The sequence below is a fragment of the Centropristis striata genome, chromosome 24 (genome assembly GCF_030273125.1).
Source record: "Centropristis striata isolate RG_2023a ecotype Rhode Island chromosome 24, C.striata_1.0, whole genome shotgun sequence".
NCBI lineage: Eukaryota > Metazoa > Chordata > Actinopteri > Perciformes > Serranidae > Centropristis > Centropristis striata.
In genome coordinates this window covers 1,194,758-1,210,931 of record NC_081540.1, presented here as the reverse complement: position 1 = coordinate 1,210,931, position 16,174 = coordinate 1,194,758, and the positions used below count along the sequence as shown (strand labels likewise).

At 39.1% G+C, this 16,174-nt stretch overlaps 1 protein-coding gene across 1 annotated transcript in view; it reads left to right on the top strand.

Annotated features, from left to right (window-relative positions):
* Positions 1-16,174, top strand: part of LOC131962693 (sodium channel protein type 2 subunit alpha-like) — a 65,809-nt gene that overhangs the window by 37,499 nt on the left and 12,136 nt on the right. Inside the window, 9 exon segments of the mRNA XM_059327688.1 lie at positions 1,912-2,044; positions 2,973-3,211; positions 4,397-4,570; positions 5,940-6,296; positions 8,298-8,698; positions 8,700-8,874; positions 13,705-13,840; positions 15,100-15,254; positions 15,339-15,512. Of these exon segments, the coding sequence (XP_059183671.1) occupies positions 1,912-2,044; positions 2,973-3,211; positions 4,397-4,570; positions 5,940-6,296; positions 8,298-8,698; positions 8,700-8,874; positions 13,705-13,840; positions 15,100-15,254; positions 15,339-15,512 (1,944 nt within the window).

Below are 16,174 nucleotides of genomic sequence, written 5' to 3'. Positions count from 1 at the left end.
GTGGTTCTGGTGCTTCTGGTACTTCTGTTGGCTCTGTTGGTTCTGGTGGTTCTGTTGGTTGTGTTGGTTTGCTTAGGTTCTGTTGCTTCAGGTGCTTCTGTTGCCTCTGTTGGCTCTGTTGCTTCTGTTGCTTCTGTTGGTCCTGTTGCTTCTGTTGGTCCTGTTACTTCTGTTGGTCCCATTGGTCCTGTTGGTTCTGTTGGTCCTGTTGCTTCTGTTGCTTCTGTTGGTCCTGTTACTTCTGTTGGTCCCATTGGTCCTGTTGGTTCTGTTGGTCCTGTTGCTTCTGTTGCTTCTGTTGGTCCTGTTGGTCCTGTTGCTTCTGTTGGTCCTGTTGGTCCTGTTGCTTCTGTTGGTCCTGTTGGTCCTGTTGCTTCTGTTGCTTCTTTTGCTTCTGTTCCTTCTGGTGCTTCTGTTGCTTCTGGTGGTTCTGTTGGTTCTGTTGGTTCTGTTGGTCCTGTTGGTCCTGTTGCTTCTGTTGGTCCTGTTGGTCCTGTTGCTTCTGTTGGTCCTGTTACTTCTGTTGGTCCCATTGGTTCTGTTGGTCCTGTTGCTTCTGTTGCTTCTGGTGGTTCTGTTGGTTCTGTTGGTTCTGTTGGTCCTGTTGGTCCTGTTGCTTCTGTTGGTTCTGTTGGTTCTGTTGGTCCTGTTGGTCCTGTTGCTTCTGTTGGTCCTGTTGGTCCTGTTGCTTCTGTTGGTCCTGTTACTTCTGTTGGTCCCATTGGTTCTGTTGGTCCTGTTGCTTCTGTTGCTTCTGTTGGTCCTGTTACTTCTGTTGGTCCCATTGGTCCTGTTGGTTCTGTTGGTCCTGTTGCTTCTGTTGCTTCTGTTGGTCCTGTTGGTCCTGTTGCTTCTGTTGGTCCTGTTGGTCCTGTTGCTTCTGTTGCTTCTGTTGGTCCTGTTGGTCCTGTTGCTTCTGTTGGTCCTGTTACTTCTGTTGGTCCCATTGGTCCTGTTGGTTCTGTTGGTCCTGTTGCTTCTGTTGCTTCTGTTGGTCCTGTTACTTCTGTTGGTCCCATTGGTCCTGTTGGTTCTGTTGGTCCTGTTGCTTCTGTTGCTTCTGTTGGTCCTGTTGGTCCTGTTGCTTCTGTTGGTCCTGTTACTTCTGTTGGTCCCATTGGTTCTGTTGGTCCTGTTGCTTCTGTTGGTCCTGTTGGTCCTGTTGCTTCTGTTGCTTCTGTTGGTCCTGTTGGTCCTGTTGCTTCTGTTGGTCCTGTTGGTCCTGTTGCTTCTGTTGGTCCTGTTGCTTCTGTTGGTCCTGTTGGTCCTGTTGCTTCTGTTGCTTCTGTTGGTCCTGTTGCTTCTGTTGCTTCTGTTGGTCCTGTTGCTTCTGTTGCTTCTGTTGCTTCTGTTGGTCCTGTTGCTTCTGTTGCTTCTGTTGGTCCTGTTGCTTCTGTTGCTTCTGTTGGTCCTGTTGGTCCTGTTGCTTCTGTTGGTCCTGTTGGTCCTGTTGCTTCTGTTGGTCCTGTTGGTCCTGTTGCTTCTGTTGGTCCTGTTACTTCTGTTGGTCCTATTGGTTCTGTTGGTTCTGTTACTTCTGTTACTTCTGTTGGTCCTGTTGTTCCTGTTGGTCCTGTTGCTTCTGTTGGTTCTGTTGCTTCTGGGGGTCCTGTTGTTCCTGTTGGTTCTGTTGATTCTGTTGTTCCTGTTGGTCCTGTTGTTTCTGGTGGTTCTGTTGCTTCTGTTGTTCCTGTTGCTTCTGTTGGTTCTGTTGCTTCTGTTACTTACTAAACAGAAAAAGTGCAGACCTTATAAAAAACATGAGACAATAAAAATGATGAAAATGATATAATACAATAATGTTGATAATAACTGTTGAAATAAAGTAATTAATTATAGGTATCAGAAGGTGTGTCCATTAATGATTTTATAAATCTTTTTATTGATCTTTATCTATTGATCTCTGTCCAGGGCACGACGACGGACACGGAGCTGAAGAAGCGTCGCTCCGGCTTCCACCAGCCGTCGATGGATTATTTAGACGAGCCGACGGGTCGACAGAGAGCCATGAGCGTGGCCAGCATCCTCACCAACACCATGGAGGGTCAGAGCAACATCCATATATTTATTATAAGGGAAAATGACAAAGAAAAGGCCAAAATTACAAGAAAAAAAGTCAAAATTACAAGAAAAAAAGTCAGAATTACAAGAAAAAAGTCTAAATTACCAGAAAAAAAGTCAAAATTACAAGAAAAAAGTCTGAATTACCAGAAAAAAGTTTCAATTACAAGAAAAAAGTCTAAATTACAAGACAAAAAGTCAAAATTATAAGAAAAAGTCTAAATCATAAGAAAAAAGTCTAACTTGCCAGAAAAAATGTCTAAATTACAAAAAAGCCAAAATTACAAGAAAAAAGTCAAAATTATAAGAAAAAGTCTAAATCATAAGAAAAAAGTCTAACTTACAAGAAAAAATGTCTAAATTACCAGAAAAAAAGTCTAAATTACCAGAAAAAAAAACAAATTTACAAGAAAAAAGCCAAAATTACAAGAAAAAAGCCAAAATTACAAGAAAAAAGTCAAAATTATAAGAAAAAGTCAAAATTACCAGAAAAAAATTCAAATTACAAGAAATAAGTCTAAATGACCAGAAAAAAAGTCTGAATTACCAGAAAAAAAGGTCAAAATTACAAGAAAAAAGTCAAAATCACAAGAAAAAAGTCTAAATTATTGGCTTGGAAGACATATTGGTTTCTCATAGATTTTATATGGGTGCCATCTCCGATCCAGAATCTTGATGAAGTGGCTCCCATCAGAAATGTAAACCTCTGGAGCTTTTGTCCCCGTTCTTTATAAATCAGGTCCTGACCCGGAGACTGATCTACTGAAACCTGTTTTATATTTCCGTGTTCAGGATCTACTGAAACCTGTTTTATTCTTCTTCTTCTTCTCCTCCTTGTGTGTCCTCAGAGCTGCATGAGACAGATCTACTGAAACCTGTTTTCTTCTTCTTCTCCTCCTTTTTGTCCTCAGAGCTGGAGGAGTCGAGGCAGAAGTGCCCCCCCTGCTGGTACCGCTTCGCCAACACGTGTCTGATCTGGGACTGTAACCCGGCGTGGCTGAAGGTGAAGGACATCGTGAGCACCGTGGTCATGGACCCGTTCGTGGACCTCGCCATCACCATCTGCATCGTCCTCAACACGCTCTTCATGGCCATGGAGCACTACCCCATGACCAACAACTTCAACAACATCCTCTCCGTCGGCAACCTGGTCAGGGCAACAAAACATGATCACCATATATGTTTTCATATCGTCACATCTCCGTTATTATCACAGCTTTTAAACTGACAGTTTTAAAGCATCTGTGCTGAAAACTAAAGACACTTTCTTTGGTAATTCTATGTCTTCCTTTGTCAATTTTATGTCTTTTTGGTCATTTTTTGGGTCATTTTGTGTGTTTTTTTGGTCAACTGGTGTCTCTTTGGTCAATTTGTGTCTATTTTTGGTCAATTGGTGGGGGGAAGGTTGGTTATTGTACGTCTGTTGGTAATTTTTTTGCCTTTTTTGGGTTATTTTGTGTCTTCTTTTGGTCAATTTGTGTCTTTTTTTTGGTCAGTTTGTGCCTTTTTTTTGGTCAATTTGTGTTTTTTTTGGTAACGTTACATCTTTTTTGGTACTTTTGTGTATTTTAGGTAATTTTACGTCTTTTTTTGGGTCATTTTGTTTCTTCTTTTGGTCAATTTGTGTCTTTTTTAGTCATTTTTGTGTCTCTTTTAATTTTATGTCCCTGTTGGTCATTTTATGTCTTCTTTGGTCATTTTGTGTCTTATTTTGGTAATTGGTCTTTATTTGGTCTTTTTCTGATCAATTTGTGTCTTTTTTTGGTCTATTTGTGTCTTTTTGGTCAATTTGTGTCTTTTTTGGTAATTTTTCTGTCTTTTTTAATCAATTTGTTTCTTTTTTCGTCAATTTGTATCTTTTTTTTGGTCATTTTTGTGTCTTTTTTGGTCAATTTGTGTATTTTTTTTTAATTTTTGTGTCTTTTCTTTATCAATTTGTGTCTTTTTGAACTTTTTGAACTGTCTTTTTTGGGTAATTTTATGTCTCTTTTGGTCATTTTGTGACTGATTTTGGTCATTATTGTGTCTTTTTTTGTTAATTTACGTCTATTTTTCCATTCCTTTGCTCTGCTTTATTGCTCCGAGTCATGGCTGACGTCTGTTTCTTTGCCCTGAGCTCCACGTTCAGCTCCACGTTTGGTCTTTCTGCAACTTACAAACAGTAGTGGAGCAGGAAAAGGAAAAGCTCGACTCTGATTGGCTGTTTTCACCCACAAACACCTGTTTGATCCAGTAAATCTGCTCACAGCTGACCACCGTCACCCACCTGAGATTTACCACGATCATATAATAATCATATATCTCCCATTAATGGTGATCTCCTGTGTGTCGTCAGGTGTTTACGGGGATCTTCACAGCAGAGATGTGCTTTAAGATCATCGCTCTGGACCCCTACTACTACTTCCAGGAGGGCTGGAACATCTTCGACGGCATCATCGTCAGTCTGAGTCTGATGGAGCTCGGCCTCGCCAACGTCGAGGGTCTCTCCGTTCTCAGGTCCTTCAGACTGGTGAGACTCTTACATTTAGCATGTTTTTATCTTAAATCCCAACCTGAAAGGCAACTAAAGCTGTCAGATAAATGTAGCGGAGTAAAAACTTCAATATCCGCCTTTTAAAAGTCTCCAACATGGTCTAAAATTCATTCCCTTCATGATATTTAATGCTGCTGTGTGTTTCTGTGCTCTATCTTTTGATATCAACTTATTTTATGATTGAATATTCCAAGTATTCTTTAAATATCTTGTTTTTGATAACAACATCATTATTTCCGTTTTGCTTCTCAGACTTTATGAAGAAAAACAGTTTTTGTATTATTACATAGCTAATTACTTGGCTAAGTAGCTTGCTAAGCTAACTACTTAGCTAAGTAGCCAACTCCATAGCCAGGAAGTTAGCTAAGTAGTTAGCTTAGCAAGCTACTTAGCTAATTACTTAGCCAAGAAGTTAGCTAAGTAGTTAGCCTAGTAAGCTACTTAGCCAAGAAGTTAGCTAAATTGTTAGCTTAGCAAGCTACTTAGTCAAGAAGTTAGCTAAGTAGTTAGCTTAACAAGCTACTTAGCTAAATGCTTAGCCAAGAAGTTAGCTAAGTAGTTAGCCTAGTAAGCTACTTAGCCAAGAAGTTAGCTTAGCAAGCTACTTAGTCAAGAAGTTAGCGAAGTAGTTAGCTTAACAAGCTACTTAGCTAAATGCTTAGCCAAGAAGTTAGCTAAGTAGTTAGCCTAGTAAGCTACTTAGCCAAGAAGTTAGCTTAGCAAGCTACTTAGTCAAGAAGTTAGCTAAGTAGTTAGCTTAGCATGCTACTTAGCCAAGAAGTTAGCTAAGTTGTTAGCTTAGCAAGCTACTTAGTCAAGAAGTTAGCTAAGTAGTTAGCTTAACAAGCTACTTAGCCAAGAAGTTAGGTAGGTTTTCAGCTTAGCAAGCTACTTGGCTAAATACTTAGTCAAGAAGTTAGCTAAGTATTTAGCTTAGCAAGTTACTTAGCCAAGAAGTTAGCTAAATTGTTAGCTTAGCAAGCTACTTAGTCAAGAAGTTAGCTAAGTAGTTAGAGACAAAAAGGGATTTTATTAAATAATGAATAAAGGAAAACATAAAATAAGGATGTATGATGATCAAAAACAAACTAATTGAGGAAAACCTGGAATACTGAATGATGAAAATAATTTATTGCAAAGATATAGAACATAAAAACTCTTTACTTTATACTTTTTCCAATACTTTTTGCATATTACATAACTGTCTAGGATAAAGGCTTTCTTTCTCTCTGTTTCAGTATCAGCCATCTTTTCTCCTTTTATCTGCTTTAAATCAAACTGTTTGTCACATTTCCTATAATTCCATGCAGTTAAATGTTAAATGTTGTGATCTGGTGTTTTCCAGCTGCGGGTGTTTAAACTGGCCAAGTCGTGGCCGACCCTCAACATGCTGATAAAGATCATCGGGAACTCGGTGGGCGCTCTGGGGAACCTGACCCTGGTGCTGGCCATCATCGTCTTCATCTTCGCCGTGGTGGGCATGCAGCTCTTCGGGAAGAGCTACAAGGAGTGCGTGTGCAAGATCTCCGACGAGTGCAAGCTGCCGCGCTGGCACATGCACGACTTCTTCCACTCGTTCCTCATCGTGTTCCGCGTTCTGTGTGGCGAGTGGATCGAGACCATGTGGGACTGCATGGAGGTGGCGGGACAGTCCATGTGCCTCATCGTCTTCATGATGGTCATGGTCATCGGAAACCTGGTGGTAGGGGTCTTATTATGACTCATTTCCTGTCTCGAATCTGGCTTTTTAAATAACCTGGTGGTAGGGGCTTTATTCACTTCATTTATTCTGCTTCATGTCCAGTCTAGAATCTTTCTTTTTTAAATAACCTGGTGGTAGGGGTCTTTATTCACTTCATGTCCTATCTAGAATCTGGAGTAAATAATATTGTGTCTTTTAAAAAATATATATTTTGTATCTTTTTTTAGTAATTTTGTGTCTTTTTTTTAAAATAATTTTGTGTCTTTTTTTTTTTTAAATAATTTTGTGTATTTTTTGGTAATTTTGTGTTTTAGTAATTTTGTGTCTTTTTTTGGTAATTTTGTGTCTTTTTTTAATAATTTTGTGTCTTTTTAAAAAAAATAATTTTGTGTATTTTTTGGTAATTTTTTTGTCTTAGTAATTTTGTGTCTTTTTTTGGTAATTTTGTGTCTCTTTTTAGTCATTTTGTGTATTTTTTTTTGGTCAGTTTGTGTCTTTTTCAAATAATTTTGTGTCTTAGTATTTTAGTGTTTTTTTTTGGTAATTTTGTGTCTTTCTTTTTTAAATAACCTGGTGGTACGACTTTATTCTGCTTTATTTATGTCTGGAATCTGTCTTTTTTAATAACCTGGTGGTAGGGGTCTTTATTCTGATTATTCATGTCTGGAATCTGTCTTTTTAAATAACCTGGTGGTACGACCCTATTCTGATTATTTATGTCTGGAATATGTCTTTTTAATAACCTGGTGGTACGGGCTTTATTCTGCTTTATTCATGTCTGGAATCTGGAGAACACATTATGGTTAGGGATGGAGATTGTAAAGAAATTAGTATTTCCAGTTCCATTATTGAGTCTGATATTTAGACCCTCTACAGGGTGTCTTTTATTTTTTTAATAATATTGTCTTTTACAAAAAATATTTTTTTGTCTTTTTTAAATAATTGTCTTTTTTTAGTAATTTTGTGTCTTTTTTTAAATAATTTTGTGTCTTTTTTAAATAGTTGTGTCTTTTTTTAGTAATTTTGTGTCTTTTTTAAATAATTTTGTGTCTTTTTTTAAATAATTTTGTGTCTTAGTAAGTTTGTGTCTTTTTTTGGTAATTTTGTGTCTTTTTTTAGTCATTTTGTGTATTTTTTTTTTGGTCAGTTTGTGTCTTTTTTTTAAAGTGATTTAGTGTTTTTTCAGTCATTTTGTGTCTTTTTTAGTAATTTTGTGTCTTTTTTTTTGTCATTTTGTGTCTTTTTTTTGGTCAGTTTGTGTCTTTTTCAAATAATTTTGTGTCTTAGTATTTTTGTATATTTTTTGGGTAATTTTGTGTCTTTCTTTTTTAAATAACCTGGTGGTACGGACTTTAATCTGATTATTCATGTCTAGAATGCCTTTTTTTTAAATAACCTGGTGGTACGGGGTCTTTATTCTGCCTCATGTCCTCTCTAGAATCTGGAGAACACTGAGAACATTATATTATATAATATACAAGGAGCACACGTACAACAAGCATTCCTTTACAAGTATTTACTTGTACAGCAACCTATGACCTTTAACCTTAAAATGTGTGTGTGTGTGTGTGAGAGAAACGTGTATCTGGAGGAGTGTGCGCGCTTATGCACGCATGTGTGTGTGTGTGTAACAAAAATCACATAAAGTTACGTGTGTGTGAAGCATGTGTATCTGGAGGAGTGTGTGCACTTACACGCGCATGTGTGCGTGCTTGTATCTGTAACTGTAATTACATAAAATGACTGTGTGTGTGTGTGTGTGTGTGTGTGTGTGTGTGTGTGTGTGTGAAGCATGTGTATCTGGAGGAGTGTGCGCGCTTACGCCTTTATTTTACGTCTTTTTTTGGTTATTTTACGTCTTTTTGGTCATTTTACGTATTTTTTGGGCTGTTTTTTATTACGTCTTTTTGGTCATTTTAGATATGAAGTTGAGTCAGATCTCTGACGTGGTCTCCTCCTGCTCCTCCTCCTCTTGCTCCTCCTCCTGCTCCTCCTCCTCAGGTCCTGAACCTCTTCCTGGCTCTCCTCCTGAGCTCCTTCAGCGCCGACAACCTGGCGGCGACGGACGACGACAGCGAGATGAACAACCTGCAGATCGCCGTGGGGCGGATCCAGCGCGGCATCGCCTTCCTCAAGTCGGCGGTGCGCCAGTTCCTGCAGAGCGTCTGCTTCGGGGGCGGGGCCAAGGGTCCCGGGGGCCCCGGGGGTAAAGGAGGCTCCGCCCTCTGTGGCGAGGAGAGCAAACCGCTGGACGAACTCCACAGCAACGGGAAGGGAAACTGCATCTCCAACCACACCTCGGTGGAGATCACCAAGGAGCCCTGTGGCGGCGGCGGCGGCGTCTACGTCATGGAGGGCAACGGGCGGCCCAGCGGCGGGCTGCTCCTGCTGGGGGGGGTCGGGGGGGGGGGACGCCACGGGGAAATACCCGCTGGACGAGTGTGGCGACTGCATGTCTTTTATTCACAACCCCAGCCTCACCGTCACCGTGCCCATCGCCGTCGGAGAGTCCGACTTCGAGAACCTGAACACGGAAGATTTCAGCAGCGACTCCTCGGACGTGGAGGGCAGCAAGGAGGTAAGGAGCACCTCCTCACCCGCACCTCCTCCTATTAGAGCTCCTCCTCTATTATTATTAAAGGCCAGGCCGTCTATGGAGCAGCGTTTCTGTGGTTCACGTCGAGCCGGTTGACAATAACTGGACTCGTTGTTAGAAGCATCACGGTGCTGTTAGTTTATCCTCTAAAGGTTTAAAACGATGAAAATAAATTCACAAAAAAAAATCCTCTGCAGGTTTATTCAGTTTTTAAGCTCTCAGCAGCAGAAGAATGATGAATAATGACTCAGTTACTTTTTGGTCATTTTACATCTTTAATGATCATTTTTAAGTATTTTTAGGTAATTTTACGTATTTTTTGGGGGGTTATTTTACGTCTTTTTGGTCATTTTTAAGTCTTCTTTTGGTTATTTACATAATTTTGATAGTTTTACGTCTTTTTGGTCATTTTACATATTTGTTTTTGGTTATTTTACGTGTTTTTGGTCATTTTACGTCTTTGTTTTTGGTTATTTTGTCTTTTTTTTGTTATTTTACATCATTTTGGTCATTTTTAAGTCTTTTTTTGTTATTTTACATCTTTTTAGGTAATTTTACGTCTCTTTGGTCATTTTATGTATTTTTTACGTCTTTTTGGTTATTTTACGTATTTTTTTTGTCATTTTACATCATTTCTGGTGCTTTTACATCTTTTTTTCAGTCATTTTGTGTCTTGTTTAGTCATTTTAAGTCTTTTTTGGTTATTTTACGTCTTTTTGGTCATTTTTTTATTTATTTTTTGGTAATTTTTCAGGTTTTTATGATCATTTGTTTTAGCAGGCCAGTTTCTAGAGTGTTTGTGCACATGCACGCCTGTTAGAGATAGAGATGCATTAGGTGGAGCAACATGCATATGCTAAACCAAAATGCACCATAATGTGCAGCCTTTTGGTGGCTGTTGCAGCAGAGTAGGTGAGATCAGGTGAGCTGTAGTTGCCGGGCTGTTGCCGGGCGGACGGAGCGGAGGGACTGGGCTCCCCGGTGGTGTCAACCTGCCACGCTGGGTGTGGCGCCACGTCCCTCAGATACTAAACTACCCAGGAGATTATCTCTAGCCATGGCACCACATGTTCCTTATATGGAGCATGACGTCATTCAGGCTTTACTGCAGTGAAATACTGTGAAATTACTCCACTACGAGTTAAAGTCCTGCAGCAAAATGGACTTAAAGTAAAAGGACTCGTTGTGCAGATTGTTTGGAATATTCTACATGCATTATTGGATTATTTGCAGGTTTTATTTTGCAAAGGAAGGGCTCATTTTAACTACTTAATATTAAATTAATCATGTTTTTCATGTTAAATCCCGACCTGGAAAGTAACTAAAGCTGTAAAAAGTTCAATATTAACCTCAAAATTGTAGCAAAATAGAAGTATAAAGTTATATAAAATGGATATAATCAAATAAGGAACCCCAAAATTGTAATTAAGTACATTTTGTGCATCTTTTTGTGTAATTTGTATCCATTTGTAGCGGTTTTGTGCGACATTTGTCGTCTTTTTATGTATTTTTTTTTGGTAGTTTTCAGCATCTTTCTTTATAATTTATATCTCATTTTACATGTTTTTTTGGTTGTTTTACGTCTATTTTTGGTCATTTTACGTCTTTTTGGTTATTTTATGTATTTTTTTGGTTATTTTAAGTCTTTTTTTGGTCATTTTACATCATTTTGATAGACTTAGGTCTTTTTTGGTCATTTTGCGTCTCCTTGGTGATTTTACATATTTTTTTGCACATTTTTTGTAGTTTTGTGTGGTTTTTGGTTATTTTGAAAATTAACAAAAGTTGTCAGAGGAGTAAAAAGTTCAATATTTACCTCAAAATGTAGTAAAATAGAAGCATAAAGTTATATAAAATGGAAATAATCACGTAAACTTCCTCAAAAGTAGCAGTAAATGTATGTATTTGTGCATTAGGAGCTGCACAGTGAGCATGTGTTGTGTTTTAAATGTGTGTATGAATATATAAAAAGCTCCCACTACTCTGTTATTAGGAATAATCTGCTATTTTCTAGGGAAACTCACTGTGTTTAACCCCTGGTTTGTTATTGCAGCTGTGTCACAGACGCTCTCGAGCTTTTCAGTGAGAGGAGAATATTGTAAGACCACTTTATTGTACCATAGCACTAACCATGAGGACTGCCTATGCCATTTACAGACAAACAACATGTTTCTCTCATTACCTTCAATGGATTGCCCATTTTCGTTCTTTGCCTGGTCTGCCCTCCGCCCCCCTCCCTCTTTGCTTTAACCCCTTCCTCCTCCTGATGCAGCAGCACCCCCAATGCTGTAATCTCTCCCCCTTTTACCCCCTTTTACCACCCCTCCTTCCATAATCTACCTCCAAGCATCAGGCTGTCTCCAGAGACAAACAGCAACCATCCAACATGACCGTTTGCTTTTGATTTCATGGCTTGGTTTTGACTTGACTCGACACTCAGAGAGAGAAAGAAGAGAAGAGAGAGAGAGAGTTTGGAGGGACTGATTGAGGAATGAATTTTGCTGTAGTTGGACAAAATTCATTTGTCTGGTTCATAGCCTCCATGCACATGAAATATACCTGTATGTTCTTGTTTTTATGTCCAAATGAGAGAGGAATGATGAAAGATTCTTTCCAACGAGATAATCCATTCATTCAATAAAACACTGATTTCTGCAGTGTGGCGAAACAGATAACACGTGGCACTTTATCCCGAATCAGACTTATTTATCATGAGGACAAAGGGAAGGTGATATGGCCCAAATATTCTATTTATATATAAATATATCATTTATTTCACACTAACAGTAGAAACAGTCATGGTAAAAAAGTGTTTTCTGCAATTTCACCCTTGTTTTCTGCAATTTCTTGTTCATTTTAATGTCTGGTACAACTAAAGGTACATTTGTTTGGTCAAATATAATGATAACAACAAAAATAGCTAATAATAGTTGAATTTAAGAGCTGATATCTAGACATTTAACATGGTTTTATTGATCGTGATTTTGGTCATTATCAAGAAAACCTTGGAAAATGGCTCTTAAATTAAACTCTTATCAACTATTTTTGTTGTTATCGTTATATTTCTCCAAACTAATGTACTTTTAGTTGTACCAGACATTAAAATGAACATGAAATTGAATAAAAATAAGGGTCTAATAATAGTTTCCGTGACTATTTAAGGATTCTGTAATTGTTCGTGATGATTTTCTTCATTTATTTGGAATTTTACAGACAAAAACTGACTCACGAAACAACACAAATTAATGACAAAAGTTTCAATGAAGTTGTTGGAGGTTTTCAGCTTCTCCTGTTCTGTTTTTACTCTCAAATCTGGTTACTTTATGAGGTAACTGGATTTGCGAAAGTAGCTCCAATGGAGCCAAATCTTTCCCAGTGGATGATTTTCATTCCTCGCAGGGTTTACCGTCATATCACCCAACCCTAATGATGATAAATTAGGGTAATTTCTTAATATAAAACCCCAAATTAAACCTTTATTCCCACTAGAAATGTGCTTTAAAAATGGTGTTATCCACTTTAGTTCCACTGCATCGATCGTCAACAAACTGCTACAAATACAGTAAAACTCGCCAACAAAATCTGCCACTAAAAGCCCGTCAGGTGGAGAGTAAAAGCCTCGTATAGTCCACGCCCAGAAGAGCTAAAATGGGTCTCTTGCTGAAGGGGAGAAAGAGAAAGCGGAGGGATGCAACCCTCCAGAAAACGATGCACTTGTGAGCAGCATGCTTCCATCATTCCCATGCCGTATTAGCTGGGTCCCACGGCAATCAGAGCTGCTGCACTGTCTAGGATGACATGTTCCTGCACACACACACTCACACGCTGCCACACATCACACATGAGGCCACACAACACCATGTTTGCCCAAAGAACAACAGACAGGAAGCCTCACCGCTGCAAAAAGTCACACCGTATGCAGATGATGTGATAATGTACGTAAAAAGAGATCTCTGCATCTGAGGGTTTTCAGACAAGTGTTGCAGGGTTCAGAAGGACTAAAAACCAACCAAACACTCAACCTTGACTAGCACACGTAGTCCTGTGTGTTTTCTGGGTATGCATGAGTGCTAATTGAACATGTTTTATACCAAAGCTAGCCCACATGCTGTCTTATAAACAGTGCACAGTGCTGGTTTTTGCTGGTAAGCTAATGTGGTTTTCCGTCTACTTCAACACAAACAGAAGAAGCTTGTACACTGCTTTCAAGGAATGGAAATAATGTGTTTTCATGTCACTCAGGAAAATGTTTGGAGGGGAGGGGGTTCTATTCTAGCTTTGAGGTTTAAAGGGGGGCGGGGTTTAAATCATAGAAGCAAATTGTTTTGGAAAAACGGGATAAATTCTAGAAAAATTAATTTGAGGATCATTTTTCCGTGGACATGAAAATACCCCGGCACACGTTCTGCTTGGTACTATTTCAGGCTTGGATTGATAATGCACTGGAATACTGCATGCACTCTTCCTCCAACTGAGGTCACATCAAACGTACCTACAGCGCCTAGCTACCTAGCTACATACCTAGCTACCTAGCGCTCCTTAACGCCAACCTCCCCACGCTGTGTGATTCGAGCCATCAGATTAAACTCAAATCAAAGCCTGTAGGTACATTTGATCGATGCTGCATGTGATGATGATATTAAAGAGTCCAACTCTGTGAGCTATGAGTGCCTGGGTGGATAGTCGAGGCACATGTGAGCGGAGAATCACAGTGGTAACCGGCTCAGAAGGTTGGCTCCTTTAACCCCCGACGCTCTGGCGTCCCGGGTTGTGACTTTTTGTCTTTTCGTCTTTCTTCCCTCAACCATGCAGAAGCTCGATGTAGAGCCCCAGCGTCTGAGCTCGTCGGAGGGCAGCACCGTGGATATCCGCCCCCCGGGAGACGGGGTGGACTCGGTGGAGCTGGAGCCCGAGGAGTCGCTGGAGCCCGAGGCCTGCTTCACAGAGGGTGAGCGGGACGAGAGGGTGATGGGTGGGAACGAACGGTGGGAGAAAGAAAGTGGGACAGAGCGAGGAAGGAAGGTGCTGAGTGACAGTGGCTGCAAATGCTCAGCAGGACAGAAAGAAAAGGAGTCTTTGCTTGTAATGTAACCTGACACACTCACCTCCAGAGCAACTCTGGATCTGCAAGTTCCCCTGCAAGAGTCTGCAGGATAGAGATAAAATATCACAGGATAGGATCATGCATTTATTTTTTTTACACTTTTCAGGAAATTAGATCAGATGTTGCACTAGGTTTTGCATGCATATGGCTGCAGAAAAGCATGCAAACATCTTCACCTGGGGTCACAATTTGACCCAAAAAAAGACGTAAAATTAACCAAAAAAAGACACACATTTGCTTCGACTGCCATTTGTTGGTGGACATAAAAACAGCAACAAAAAGACACAAAATGAGCAAAAAAGACACACATTTGCTTCAACTGCTATGTTTTAGGAGTTTGTGGACAAACATTTTTTTATTCTTTTCATGTATTTTTTGGTTGTTTTTTGTCTCTCTATAGTCATATTATGTACGTAAAATGACACAAAAAAAGACACAAAATGACGAAAAAAAGAAAAAAAATGACCAGAAAAGTCACAAATTGACCAACAAAAGACACAATTTGACCAAAAAGACAGAAATTAATAAAAAAAAGACAAATTTGCTTCGACTGTTATTTTTTAGGAGTTGGTGGACATAAAAACAACCACAAAAAGACACAAATTGACCAAAAAAGACACTAAAAAGAGTGTGCAAAATAGAAATAAAATATCACAGGATAGGATCATGCATTTTTTTACAATTTTCAGGAAATTAGATCAGATGTTAGACTAGATTTTGCATGCATGTGGCTGCAGAAAAGCCAAGTAATCACTCACTGATCATGCAATCACCTTCACCTTGATTCATTTTTTCTATAATGCCATAAATGTCACCTCACATTTGCTTCGACTGCTATTTTGGACACACACAATTGGACTTAAAAGACACAAAATGAACAAAAAAAGAAACAAAATGAACAAAAAAATACACAAGATTACCAAAATAGACACAAAATGACCAAAAATAGACACAAAATGACCAAAAATAGAAACAAATTGACCAAAAAAAGACACCATTATCAGCTGAATGATATGGATATAGATCTAGAGAGATCTGGAAAAGCCAAGTAATCTCTGACTGATCTCATCTTCACTAACGTCTCATGACTGGACTGGTTTCAGGCTGTGTGAGCAGGTTCCAGTGCTGCCAGATCAACGAGGACGATCAGCACTTTAAGAGCTGGTGGAACCTCAGAAAAACCTGCTTCATCATCGTGGAGCACAACTGGTTCGAGTCCTTCATCATCTTCATGATCCTGCTGAGCAGCGGAGCTCTGGTCAGTCTCCATGATAACTTCTGATCAGTCTGAATCATTATAACTTCAGATTAATCTATTAACCCTTCGTTCTTCTCCCTCCAGGCCTTTGAGGACATCTACATCGAGCAGAGGAGGACCATTAAAACCGTGCTGGAGTTCGCCGACAAGGTCTTCACCTACATCTTCATCCTGGAGATGCTGCTGAAGTGGGTGGCGTACGGCTTCGTCAAGTACTTCACCAACGCCTGGTGCTGGCTCGACTTCCTCATTGTAGACGTACGTTAATCACGCAGAGATAAGTTAGTTACAGGAGAAAACAGAGACGTGGCTGGTGAAACACTTCAGAGTTGGTGGACATAAAAAAGACACAAATTGACCAAAAAGGACGTAATATGACCAAAAAAAGACATATAATGACTATGAAATTGACTAAAAAGGAGATAAAATTACCCATTACACAAAGCTTTGTTTATTTCATGGAAACTCACTGATCAACTCACTTTTTCTTGAATGCAACATTTCTAAATTCGCTTAAAGAGGAATTAAAGGTCCTGCAGCATTAACCCTTATTTCACAGTTTCCTGAGCTGCTCCTGTTATTCATTTTAAGGACTTTAACTTCATTGACCAAAAAAAGACACAAAATGACCAAAAAAAGACACAGGTTGACCAAAGAAGATACAAATTGACCCAAAAAGACACAAAATGGTCAAAAAAAGACACAAAATTACAAAAAAAAAAAAGGACACAAAATGACCAAAAAAAAAGACACAAAATTACCAAATAAAGACACAAAATGACTAAAAAAAGAGACAAAATACCCCAAAAAGACACAAAATTACCAAAAAAAGACACAGATTGACCAAAGAAGATACAAATTGACCAAAACAAGACACAAAATGACACAAAATACCAAAAAAGACACAAATTGACCAAAAA